This window comes from Lissotriton helveticus, chromosome 6 (assembly GCF_964261635.1).
Source record: "Lissotriton helveticus chromosome 6, aLisHel1.1, whole genome shotgun sequence".
Classification (NCBI taxonomy): domain Eukaryota; kingdom Metazoa; phylum Chordata; class Amphibia; order Caudata; family Salamandridae; genus Lissotriton; species Lissotriton helveticus.
In genome coordinates this window covers 1,381,219,892-1,381,233,980 of record NC_136067.1, presented here as the reverse complement: position 1 = coordinate 1,381,233,980, position 14,089 = coordinate 1,381,219,892, and the positions used below count along the sequence as shown (strand labels likewise).

The window sequence follows — 14,089 nt, the reverse complement described above, 5'->3', positions numbered from 1 at the left end:
ACCCCGTGTTCCCCAAAGTCTTCTGAGAAAAATGGTACCTCACTTTTGTGGGTCGGCCTAGCGCCTGCGGCAGGAAACGGGGCAAAACGCAACATGGTTGCACCTCAATTTTGCAGTGAAAAATTACCCTTTTTTGGCAAAGTGCATAGCTGTAGTTTTTGAACCCTAGCTCTGCCGGCACCGAGGGAAACCTAGCAAACCTATACATTTTTAAAAATTAGATACTCAGGGGAATTCAGGATGGGGTGACTTGACTGCCTCCCACCAGGTTCGGTTACCCAGAATCCCTTGCAAACCAAAATATTTGACAAAAAACCCCACATTTTCCTCACATTTCTGTGGTGGAAAGTTCTGGAATCTGTGTAGATCAACACATTTCTACCCACCCCGCGTTCCCCAAAGTCTTCTGAGAAAAATGGTACCTCACTTGTGTGGGTCGGCCTTGTGCCTGCGTCAGGAAACGGCGCAAAACGCAACGTGGTCGCACCTCAATTTCGCAGTGAAAAATTACCCTTTTTTGGCAAAGTGCCTAGCTGTAGTTTTTTAACCCTAGCTCTGCCGTCACCTAGGGAAACCTAGCAAACCTATACATTTTTGAAAACTAGACATCCAGGGAAATTCAGGATGTGGTGACTTGACTGCCTCCCACCAGGTTCTGTTACCCAGAATCCCTTGCAAACCTAAGAAATTGACAAAATAAACACATTTTCCTCACATTTCTGTAGTGGAAAGTTTTGGACTCTGCGTGGATCAACAAATGTCCACCCACACCGCGTTCCCCAAAGTTTTCTGAGAAAAATGGTACCTCACTTGTGTGGGTTGGCCTAGTGCCTGCGACAGGAAACGGCGCAAAACGCAACGTGGTCGCACCTCAATTTCGCAGTGAAAAATGACCCTTTTTTGGCAAAGCCCCTAGCTGTAGTTTTTGAACCCTAGCTCTGCCGGCACCTGGGGAAACCTAGCAAACCTATACATTTTTGATAACTAGACACCCTGGGGAATTCAGGATGGTGTGACTTGACTGCCTCCCACCAGGTTCTGTTACCCAGAATCCTTTGCAAACCTAAACAATTGACAAAAAAAACACATTTTCCTCACATTTGTGTGGTAGAAAGTTCTGGAATCTGCGTGGATCAACACATTTCTACCCACCCCGCATTCCCCAAAGTCTTCTGAGAAAAATGGTACTTCACTTGTGTGGGTCGGCCTAGTGCCTGCGACAAGAAACGGTGCAAAACGCAATGTGGTCGCACCTCAATTTCGCAGTGAAAAATGACCCTTTTTTGGCAAAGTGCCTAGCTGTAGTTTTTTAACCCTAGCTCTGCCGGCACCTAGGGAAACCTAGCAAACCTATACATTTTTAAAAACTAGACAACCAGGGAAATTCACGATGGGGTGACTTGACTGTCTCCCACCAGGTTCTGTTACCAAGAATCCCTTGCAAACCTAAAAAATAGACAACAGAAAACACATTTTCCTCACATTTCTGTGGTGGAAAGTTCCTGAATCTGCGTGGATCAACACATTTCCACCCACCCCGCATTCCCCAAAGCCTTCTGAGAAAAATGATACCTCACTTGTGTGGGTCGGCCTAGTGCCTGCGACAGTAAACGGTACAAAACGCAACGTGGTCGCACTTCAATTACGCAGTGAAAAATGACCCTTTCTTGGCAAAGTGCCTAGCTGTAGTTATTTAACCCTAGCTCTGCCGGCATCTAGGGAAACCTAGCAAACATATACATTTATGAAAACTAGACATCCAGGGGAATTCAGGATGGGGTGACTTGACTGCCTCCCACCAGGTTCTGTTACCCAGAATCCCTTGCAAACCTAAACAATTGACAAAAAAAACACACATTTTCCTCACATATCTGTTGTGGAAAGTTCTGGAATCTGCGTGGATAAACACATTTCCACCCACCCCGCATTCCCCAAAGTCTTCTGAGAAAAATTATACCTCACTTGAGTGGGTCGGCCTAGTGCCTGCGACAGGAAACGGTGCAAAATGCAATGCGGTCGCACCTCAATTTTGCAGTGAAAAATGACCCTTTCTTGGCAAAGTGCCTAGCTGTAGTTTTTGAACCGTAGCTCTGCCGGCACCTAGGGAAACCTAGCAAACCTATACATTTTTGAAAACTAGACACCCAGGGGAATTCAGGATGGGGTGACTTGACTTCCTCCCACCAGGCTTTGTTACCCAGAATCCCTTGCAAACCTAACAAATTGACAAAAAAACATATTTTCTCCACATTTCTGTGATGGAAAGTTCTGGAATCTGCGTGGATCCACAAATTTCCTCCCACCCAGCGTTCCCCTGGGTCTCCTGATAAAAATGGTACCTCACTTGTGTAGGTGGGTCAAGGGCCCGCAACAGGCAAGGGCACAAAACCTAATGAGGCGACATCAAAATTACCTATCACAAACCAACCTGGTTTTGCAAGAGGGTTCCCATGAGTTTTTGGCCCGGGGCTCGGCGGCCATTTAGGTAAACCTACCTAACCCACACATTTCTGGAATCTAGACACCTGTGGGAGTCCACTGAGGTATGGCTTGCGTGGGTCCCCCATCATTCTCCTACCCAGGATCCACTGCAAACCTCAAATTTCGCAAAAACAAATCACTTTTTTCCGCACATTTCTGTGTGGTAAAGTTATGGAATCTGCGTGGATCCTCAAATTTCCTCCCACCCAGCGTTCTCCCAGGTCTCCCGATAAAAATGGTACCTCACTTGCATGGGTAGGCATAGTGGCTGCAACAGGAAAAGGCCCAATTCGTACTGTGGAGACTTCAAAATTACCTAAAGCAAAACTTCCTGAGTTTTTGGCCCCGGGCTCGGCGGCCATCTTGGGAAAGTACCAAACCCAAACATTTTTGAAAACAAGACACCCGGGGGAATCCAATGAGGTGTGGCTTGCATGGATCCCCCAACTTTTTCCTACATAGAATGCCATGCAAACCTCAAATTCAGCAAAAAAACCCACATTTTCCACATATTTGTGTGTGCAATCTCCGTGCCTGCACATATTTCCAATCCCACAATGTTCCCCTTAGTGTTACGAGTAAAATGATACCTCACTTTTGTGGTTGTCCAAAGCAGAACTGGCTAAAAACGTATTTTTTTAAAAATGTAGCGCTTAGAATTCTCGGTGCTATACTCTAAATCCCTATGTTTTGGGCTCTTCCTAGTCACAGGCCTTTGGCCCACCCACACAAGTGAGGTATCATATTACTCAGGAGAACAAGGGGAACACTGGGTGGTAGGACATTTGTGACGGCACGGTGATCCCATGCAAAAATGTATGGAAAAAGTGTTTTTTTACCTAAATTTGAGGTTTGCAGAAAATTCTGGGTAGGAAAATGCGGGGGACCCACGCATGCCATACCTCGCTGGACTCCCCCGGGTGTCTAGTTTTCAGAAATGTTTGGGTTTGGTAGTTTCCCAAGATGGCCGGCGGGCCCTGGGACAAAAACCCAGGTGACCCCCCCCTTGCAAACACAGAAGCCAAACAAACTGCTATTAGATGTTACCTCAATAGTGTTTGGCCTCTTGCATGTCGTGGGTACTTGACCCACCCACGCGAGTGAGGTATCATTTTGATCGGGAGACCTGGGGGAACCCTGGGTGGTAGGAAATTTGTGTGAGCCCAGTGATGCCACACTTTCGCACACAAAAATGCGTGAAAAAACTGATTTTTTCAGCTAAAATTGAGGTTTGCTAGGGATTCTGGGTAAGTGGAGGTTGGGAGATCCACTCAAACCATACCATCTTGGAAGCCCCCGGGTGTCTACTTTTCAGAAATGTGTGGGTTTGCTAGGTTTCCCAAGATGGCCATAGAGCTCGGGGCCAAAAACACAGGTGACCCCACTTGCAAAAGCAGATGGTTTTGACATAGGCAATTTTGAAGTCACATCACTACGTTTTGGGCCCTTGCCTGTCGCGGGTACTTAGGCCTCCCACACAAATGAGGCCCCATTTTTATCGGGAGACCAGGGGGAACGCTGTGTGGGAGGAAATTTGTGTGAGCCCAGTGATGCCACACTTTCCCACACAAAAATGTGTGAAAAAACTGATTTTTTCAGCTAAAAATAAGGTTTGCAAGGGATTCTGGGTAAGGAAACGTTGGGGTATCCACGCAAGTCATACCTCCTTGGAAGCCCCCAGGTGTCTAGGTTTCAGAAGTGTGTGGGTTTGATAGGTTTCCCTAGATGGCCGCCGAGCACAGGACCAAAAACCCAGGTGACCTCCCGTGCAAAGCCAAATTGTTTTGACTTAATTATGTTTTCAGTTCTACAGCGTGAGATTTTTGGGACAATATTGCATGGAAATTATGACAGACAATTTCAAGTTTGCAGGACATTGTGGATAAAAAAATAACTTGGAATTCACAAGAGAGACATCACCATATACTCCCATGGTTTAACAATAATATCTACATTTAGTAAGTTATTCATAGCTGTAATGTAGACCTTAACAGAGTTACTCAAAAGTCAAACATTCCAGCACAGCTATCTATTCCTCAAACACACACACATACTGGTTGGATTTGGCACGAGGGCGAGTGATGGTTCAGTACATAAAATGTTATTAACAAGATATTTCACACAAATGAAATGCTCTGTCAATAAATAAATGCATAAAAACCGAACCAGTGACTCGCAACCCGTGAGCTGTAAAGCCACAACAAGGCACCAACCATTTTACAGGCCATTCACGCACCTTTCATACCTGATACACACCAGACCATTCACACCATCCGAGAGCAAAAGCAACACATTGCAACATTCACAAAAAGGGACAAGGTACACCCTGCTTCAGAAAGAGAAAAAAGACAAATATTACTGCACAGCCATCTAATCCTCAAGCACACACACATACTGGTTGGATTTGGCACGAGGGTGAGTGAGGATTCAGTATATACAATTGTATTAGCAAGTCATTTCACAAAAATGAAATGCACTGCTAATAATTAAAAGTATGAGAAACTGAACCATTGACTCACAGCTCGTGAGCTGTAAAGCCACGTCAAGGCACCAACCTCTTTACAGGCCATTCATACACCTTTCATAAGTGTGACACATACAAAATATTCACACCGCCAGCCGCGGGCCCATCACATTACAACACTCACACCAGCAGACAGCGCCATTCAAGGGCCCATCACTTTCACACGCCCACATTCCTGACACAGCAACTACACAAAGTGATGGACTGCGTGGAGTGGCGCTCAGCTAGCAGTGTGTGTAGTGACCAACAGAAAGTAAATACTCACACACCGCCAGCCGAGCGCCAGTCCACCCACACCGCCATCCAAGCACCAGTCCACACACACCGCCAGCCAAGCACCAATCTACACACTCCGCCAGCCAAGCGCCAGTCCACGCACACCGCCAGCCAAGCACCAATCCTTGCACTCCGCCAGCCAAGCACCAGTCCACGCACACCGCCTGCCAAGCACCAATCCTTTCACTCCGCCAGCCAAGCAACAGTCCATGCACACTGCCAGCCAAACACCAATCCTTGCACTCTGCCAGCCATGCGCTAGTCCAAGCACACCGCCAGCCAAGTGCCACTCCACGCACACCGCCATCTAAACACCAGTGCACGCACAGCGCCAGCCAAGCGCCAATCCACACACACCACCAGCCAAGCACCAATCCATGCACTCCGCCACCCAAGCGTCAGTCCACGCACACCGCCAGCCAATGGCCCTTCCACGTACACCGCCAGCCAAGTGCTATTCCACGCCCACCGCCAGCCAAGTGTCAGTCCACGCACACAACCAGCCAAGCGCCAGTCCACGCACACTGCCATCCAAGCACCAGCCTGCACACACCGCCATCACATTTAGATTTTTTTTTTAATTAACACAAACTAATTGCAAATACATACAAATCTGCTAACACAAATTCTAAAACTAAATACATTGCACTAATGCCAACCTTGAAACAGAATAAAAAATATTAAAGAATACAGGCCAGGCAGTTCACTTTACCACTCATGGATACTCCCAAAAATTATTATGCCTGTGGTACGATTTAAAACAAGCTGACACACACAATCCAGGTTTAGAAGGACAGTCGGGGCAGTGCATACGAGTCTCCCTCCGTACGCCTCTTCGCCAACAGACTCTACATCTCCTAGTGGGAAAGTCTTTTGAGGTTGTGGGAGGAATGTATTCAGGAAAGTCCTTTAAGTCTAGCCACATCCTCCACCACTCCAACTCTAGGAACACTTGCCTGTTCCACTAGAACAAGGCTGCCTATTATAGACTCCTGAAACTTAACAAAAGGCATCTTTGACTCAGGACAAGAATTCTGGAACATAACAAAAGCATTAAGGGTTGCCAAGTGGAAAAGATGAATAGCCAACTTCTTATACCAAATGTAAGCCTTACGAAGAGCTGCATAAGGTTCCAACCTCTGATCTACTCTATCAACACCACCCATGTGCCTATTATAGTCTAAAATGCACACAGGTTTGCGCACTTCAGCAGCCTGACCCCCAAACAGGTGCAGTGCTTTCATCATGGATGGTAGTCCGCATGTACACATCTCTCCTGTCTGAAAACTTCACAGCTAGAAGCTCCTCACATCGCAACGCACTACACTGTCCCCGCACAAGCCTTTGGCAAACAAGTTCTTTTGGGAAACCTTTACGGTTACAGTGCATTGTGCCACAAGCAACAGTGCCCTCTTTGGCCAATTCCTTGAACAACCGCACACCAGTGTAGAAGTTATCTACATATAAATGGTGGCCTTTTTTAATCCTCTACCTAGTTCCCACACAATTTTCTAAGTCACTCCAAAAGTGGAAGGACAACCAGTGGGGTTAATACTGGACCCCTTACCGGTGTACACCCTGAAATTAAAGACATATCCAGTCCCACTGTCACACAGCATATACAGTTTAATTCCATAGCGTGCCCTCTTACTAGGAATGTATTGCCTGAAAACCAAGCGGCCCTTGAACAACACCAAAGACTCATCCACTGCTATTTCTTTACCAGGAGCATAGATCTCAGAAAAACGATCAACAAAGTGATCAAGGACAGACCGAATCTTAAAAAGACGGTCACAATCAGGGTGATCTCGTGGCAACGCTAAACCATTATCGACAAAATGCATCATCCGAAGCAGAAGCAAATACCGATCACAACGCATGACTGCTGGAAATATAGCCGTTGCCATCAAGGGACTAGTGGACCAATATGAAGACATTGATGGCTTCCTTAGCAAGCCCATCAAAAAAGTGAATACCAAAAACGTCTTCATCTCTAAGATTTGTGGGAGTCCACCGGGTAGCTCTAGAATGGGGCTTTAGGCTGGCACTGTTGTACCTCAAAAACTGTTATGCATACAAATTAGTCTACTCTACAATCTCTGCCAAAAACACATCGTCCATAAACAATTGAAAAAAATGTATCGGCAGAAAATTCTCAGTATTCACTCTACAACCTGGAACACCAGTAAAGTCTGGCAATGCCGGCTGCACCATGCCAGGGGCAACCCAGAGGCCATCACTATCAACAGGAAGTGCAGCAGCCCCAGCCTGCAGCCCAGATGCCTCTTGCTGCACTACACCAACGGGAAGCTTAGCAGCCTCAGATACTTCTTGCTGCACTACACCAATGGGAAACCTAGCAGCCCCAGATGCCTCTTGCTGCACTACACCAACGGGAAACCTAGCAGCACCAGATGCCTCTTGCCGCACTACACCAACGGGAAGCCTAGCAGCCTCAGATGCTTCTTGCTGCACTACACCAATGGGAAGCCTAGCAGCCCCAGATACCTTTTGCCGCACTACACCAATGGGAAGCCTAGCAGCCCCAGATGCCTCTTGCCGCACTACACCAACAAGAAGCCTAGCAGGACCAGATGCCTCTTGCCGCAACACAGCAATGTGAAGCCTTTTGGGTGCAGCCTGCAGCCCAGATGACTCTTGCCGACGTACACCAAAGGGAAACCTTGCAGCCCTAGGCTGCAGCCCAGATGCCTCTTGGTGTACTACCGGCACATCTATGTCCTCTTCTAACACAGGCACTTCATCAGCACTAGAAGAAGCATCATCATCCGATGATTCCATGTGAAGAGAAAACTCACTGCCTAATCTTCCCCTCCTACCTCTGCCTCCGAATCGGAGTCAGTCTCTGAACCAAGGTCAGAGGAAGACTCAAAAAGCATACCAACAACCTGCTGAGCAGTAATCCTGCGGCTAGCCATTATCCTTACTAAGAAAGGAGACTGCACAAACAAGTCAACAACAACCAACACTGTGCAAAGTAAGTAGTAAACAAGGTAAGGCTTTATCACAAAGATCTATACAGTCCAAAACAATGTAACTCTTACTAAAGATAGCTACACTCACCAGCACCTACTCTGCTGAGACACAGCAAAAAGCAATGATATCCCACTAGAAAGAAAAAAAAACAATTACACATTAGACAACAAAGTACACATCAAGCACTAATGCAAAAAAGATTTTGACAATCAAAACACAGAAGCCAAACAAACTGCTATTACTACACCATTTACAAAAACACATTCATCTAGGGAAATTAAACTACTTTGGAGTGAATAGTACAAAATACATTCACTTACCAAGCACATGTAACTACACAAACTGCAAAACCAGCAGTAACAGAACCGCAACCTACAACAATCCAAACAGCAAAAGCCTTGAACTAGAATGAAATAGAGAAATAAAAAAATTACTATTACATTTCACAAACAATATAACAATAAAAAATATAACACACAATGTCGCAACCCAAAAGGACATTCGGCCAAATGGGCCTTCAAATAGGGCTGCGACCAATGGGGATTAGGTGAGGTTTTCCACCAAGACACTGGTTATATTTTTGGATGTTTTTTTCTGCCCACCCCCTTTGGTGCCAGTCGGTCTTTTTGTCCTTACTGTACCCCCTTCACCCGGCGGCAGTAAGGACAAAAAAAGACTGACTGGTACCAAGGGGGGCGGGCAGAAAAAAACATCCAAAAATATAACCACCTTTGGAAGCGAACCTTGCCCAAGGGCTCACTTCCACACACTACAAAACAAAATCCCTAGGGCCTAGTGGGGCAGAAAATCAAAATATATATATGGGCCCCCACCTGGAAGCAACCCTTGCCCAAGGGGTCGCTTCTATTCTATTGGAATTATCATTAAAAAAATTCCTGTTGCCTAGTGGCATTTTTCTGCCCCCCCCCCAACTGGGGGCAAAAAGGCTGAAAAAATGGGTCGATTTGCCCCCAGGGGGGACAGAAAACATTCCTGAAAATTGCCCCCTCTAGGAAGCGACCCTTGCCCAAGGGGGTCGCTTCCATTGCAAAAACAATTGCCCCCATAACAATCCCTGGTGCCTAGTGGCATTTTCTGCCCCCCCCCATCCTGGGAGCAAACGGACGATTTGCCCCCGGGGGGGGGCAATAAATCAAAATGTGGCCCCCGCCTGGAAGTGACCCTTGCCCAAGGGGTCACTTCCTACGTTCTAAAATGAAATCCCTGGTGCTAGTGGCGAATTTCTGCCCCCCCCCCCATGTGGGCAAAACGGCCAAAAAATGGGCCGATTTGCCCCCAGGGGGGGCAGAAAATCCAATTATATTATGGCCCGCACATGGAAGCGACCCTTGCCCAAGGGGTCACTTCCATTGCATAAAAAATGCCCCCATAAATGTCCCTGGTGCTAGTAGCGATTTTCTGCCCACCCCTTGGGCAAAACAGACGAAAAAACGGGCCGATTTGCCCCCGGGGGGAGGCAGAAAATCAAAAATTAAATTGGCCCCCACCTGGAAGCAACCCTTGCCCAAGGGGTCGCTTCCTACATTCTAAAATTAAATCCCTGGTGCTAGTGGGGTGATTTCCGCCACACGATCGCGACGTTGTGCGCGATCGTGAGGCAGAAATGCCCTGCAAAGAGAAATCTTCTTGCGGCCCCAAAACCCCCCCAGGAACGAAAACACCTACCTTCTCCACGACGCTCAGGAAGCAAATGGCTTCCAGAGCGTTGGGGACTCCCTGATGACGTCAGCGTGCGCAGTGCGCGTTGACGTCATGGGATTCCCATGGGGGGGTCGGGGTGGCAGCGGAAGCTCTTCCGCTGCCACCCCCCTTTGTGGGGGCAAAATCGAACACCCTCGGGGGGAGCGCCAGCGCTTCCCCCAAGGGTAGGGCCCATGACGAGCTGGACTCGTTATCAGCACACATCCACTGTGTGCCATGACGAGTCTAGCTCGTCATCAGCAGGGAAGGGGTTAAATACACTATTTCATTTCATTAGGTCGCTGACAGTGCAAAGGAACACTTGTCCAAACTCTAAGGGCCTTATTTATGAGGCCTTGCTTCACTGTTATGCCGCTGATGCCGGCAGCTTAACAAATGTGCCATGTTGCGTCCTATTTACAAGATGACGCATCTAGGCAGATGCGTCACTTTGTAAACCCCTGCACCACATTATACCTGTGCCAGGTATAATGTATGCGGGGTGGGTGTTGCCCCGCAAAAAGCCTAGTAGAAGTAGCACATTGAAATCTATGAGAACTCAGTGCGCCACTTCTAGGACGCCATTGCATCAATATCTTACACCTGCCTTACAGCAGGCGTAAGACTGAAGCAGGCCCTTTCACATGGGGCTTGCCCCATGTGAAAGGACACAGTGCTGGAGTTGTGTCTATTTTCACACACACACCAGCAATGCATCACTGTTGCGCCTACAGATACGTCAGAAATACTGACATATCTGTAACTCCTTGCGACATGATGCATCATACAGTAAATATGACGCATCCATCGTGTCGCAAGGAGGGCGCACTAAGAAGTGACGCATCCCTGTTTTCATACAGTGATGCATCACTTCTCATAAATAAGGCCCTAAATGTGTTTACATCTAATATTCAGGGATAGTTATGTGTGTTTTCAATATTGTAACACAGCAGCACCTCACCAATATTACTGCAAATAATCTGTATGACACCCTCCCATTTCTTATATGTTAGGCCTTGTTCTAAAATAAACTTTTTTGATGTATATCGCATGAGACATAAACACAACATTTCTCTGCAAAATGGTTGTACTAGACTCGCACATCAGGTACATAAAAAAATTAAATAAAGGAAAACAGTATTTAAAACAATCTGTATAAGAAATATTCAAAGTCATTAGGGCAAAACTCTGGAGAACAGAGCTGACTCTGTCAGGGGGCCCCCTGAAAGACTGGGGACCTGGGCCAGAGCCCACTTTGCCCATGCATTAAAACGTCTCTGTGTCTGTCTGTTCTATAGAATTGCCGCTCAATGTCTGCTCCACTCTTTTAGCTTGTTGTACTATTCTGAAGTGCATGTAAAGCTTTGGGACTAGCATGTATCTGTTGGGTAGTTTAACATTTGCCTGAAGATTAAATCTCAGAACTGTGAATGCGTGTTGGCAAAACCCAATATAAATATTCATTGTCGCATCGAGGCAGTGCCTAATAAAAAAAAATGCTGGTGTCTTGGAAGTACTTGATAATGTAAGTTCAATAACTTATTGCTCTGTCCTACAGGTGTTGGGCTGGATCCTGATCGCCAGCGTCATGTCATTTACTCTGGTATGCACATGCATCAGCCATTGCCGTTCCCCAGTCAGTTTTCTGCAACTCAAGTTCTGGAAAATCTACATGGAGAAGGAGAAGGAGATGTTTGAGACCAAGGCCAAGGAACATGCTGCCAAACTGGCAGAGAGGAATGTGCAAAGTTTCTTTGAGTGCACCAAACCGGAGCCTTTCCTGACTCCAGGAAATCGAGAATGGCATCAGATCTCATCTCTTTATGCTTATAACAGCAAGGGACAATTCTACAGTACCATACACAAATATGTTGAGAGCCCTGATAAGACTGCTAGCATCAGGTCAGCACAAGGCGATGTATTACCCCCAGTTCTAGTATTTGTGGATGATCTTGCAATGGGTGAGGCTGCTATTTAACACAAGGCGAGTTCAAGGTTAGGAGCAAGAACAAGAAATGAATTGATCAATACATTGCCTCAGGACTCATTATTATCGTTTTGCTGTAGTAAGTCATTTAGGTATGTTGGAACATATGGATGTGCTTCATACGTGAACAGCACACAGGCAAGCTATCCCATGAACTTACTTCATCTTGACTGGAAGATTCTCCAACTTGATTGCTATCTGCTTTCCTTTTGTGTGCAATTCCGTGTCCGAATGTTGTTGCCTTTTGTCACACTCAAACTATGATAAGTCCCCCTACCAATTCTTTGTTATGGACCTCGTATGTGCCTTTTACACATTACTAATTGTATAAATTGCTTATTTTAGATTGTTCTATCATTTAGATTGTAGGGGTAATGTGTGGCCTTTTAGGTGACCAATGCCCAATAAGTGCCTTAGCCTGGATCAGGCAAACTCATCTCAACTTTTTTCACCCGTTTAGACTTACAGGTATTAAGTCTCAGACTCCGGAAAAATAGTGTTAGAATTTAGACTTTCGGCTTTTTATGTTTTTATTTATGTTTGATTTGTAAAGTCTGTAACATTTGATGCCAAACAAGTTTTTGAATTTCAGATTACTTTGGCTTTGTACTCCCCCCCCCCCCCCCCCCCCCCCCCACCCAACATTGTTGCACACCTCTTTGCTGGTAATGTACACTGATAACATTGTTCTAGTGGAGTGAAAGTAGGGTTCAGATTTACAAAGGGTTTTGGGGGGCACTAACCATCTGTTTCAGTAAAATGCAGGGTTTGTGACCACTAGAACTCTTTTAAATATATACTAATCAGGGATGTGGAATTCCTAAAGCCCGAAGCCCAGGACATATTGTTTGGGGTCAAGGGCAACAAGGTTTAATGTGCATTTTGTCCATGGGACAAGTAGGCCCAACCCCCTGCAGCACAAACCCTTTGACTGACAGTTTACCGCACCACATTGTGGATCAGAGAAGGGCATTCTATAGAAGTAAGGTAATGTGTGTGTTATATGTAATATGTGTGTTAATGCTGTTCAAACTTGTATATATGGTTCATTAACGCAAAGCCTTTATTATTAGGGTGAGCACTAAAAGTAAATGTTTTAAGCTCAGCCTGCACTACTGACGGTGGTTCCAGTATCAAAGTGTACACACATTTTCAAAGTTTAGTAATATGAGGCTCTGTATAATGCACCCAGAATGCTCTCTGATTATATGCGAATATTTGCAGAAGCTTAAAAGCAAGAGTGATGATTCTTTGCTTTCAAAATAAAACGTTCACAAAAAAATGCATGTAGGAAAAGAAAACATTTAGCTAAACTACTGTAAGATTTTAGGTACCGTATCTTTGCAGCATCATTTAGTAACATGTTGATTTATGTTAGTATTTCCCAAAAATATTCAGAATGGAATATCAGTGTAACCAGTTTAAATACGAATATGGAAAACAAAAATAAACAAGCATTGTCAAAGCTAGAGGGTCTGAAATTGGTGGTCAGCCTTTTAGTTTTGTCAAGGCGTGACTTGTTTAGGCATGGTTTTTGTAAAACCTTAACAGTGTGGGAGCTGCTGGGTTCTAACCATTCTAACAAGCATTGGCAAAAGCGAAACAAAAAAATGTTGGTCTCAGCACACATTGCGACAGCGGTTCTGGGCACTGAACAAAACGACTTTGTGTGCCAATATGCTCCTTCTAAAAGAGCAAAATACTGTCACTTACAGGGACGCCAGCTGATAGACAGACGGGGAGAGACAGAATCAAAACAAAACAAAAGGTCATGGTTAACGCCAGGCCTAATTAGAGGCCCAATTATTAAAAAAAGTCTCAAAAGTGCATCCATTGTATATATCCTTGCATTAACTGCATATGTACAGTTTCCATGAATTCACAAGAATTTACAGAAGTAGGCCAAGAAATAGTACTCCCAGAAATTATTTGTGAACTGCATTTTAGCATGAGCAAATATGCAGGTGTAGATTTGCTTATGTGAAAATCTGAATGTTTTCAAGTTCACTTTTCCTCCAACCACTTTTTTCCCAACCCTGGAAGAAGTTTTAAGTCTGCCACTGTCAGTAATACATTTCCAACCGTTCTCAGTATGGGAAATGATTAGAGAAGAATTGGTGAAA

General features: G+C 45.5%; 1 protein-coding gene across 1 annotated transcript in view; it reads left to right on the top strand.

The window, feature by feature from the left end:
* CALHM6 (calcium homeostasis modulator family member 6) overlaps positions 1 to 13,488 on the top strand; it is a 96,567-nt gene extending 83,079 nt beyond the window's left edge. Inside the window, exon 2 of the mRNA XM_078649159.1 lies at positions 11,538 to 13,488. Coding sequence (XP_078505285.1) covers positions 11,538 to 11,957 — 420 coding nt within the window. The 3' untranslated portion in view covers positions 11,958 to 13,488. The remainder of the gene's footprint in view (positions 1 to 11,537) is intronic.
* The last annotated feature ends 601 nt before the right edge of the window (positions 13,489 to 14,089 follow it).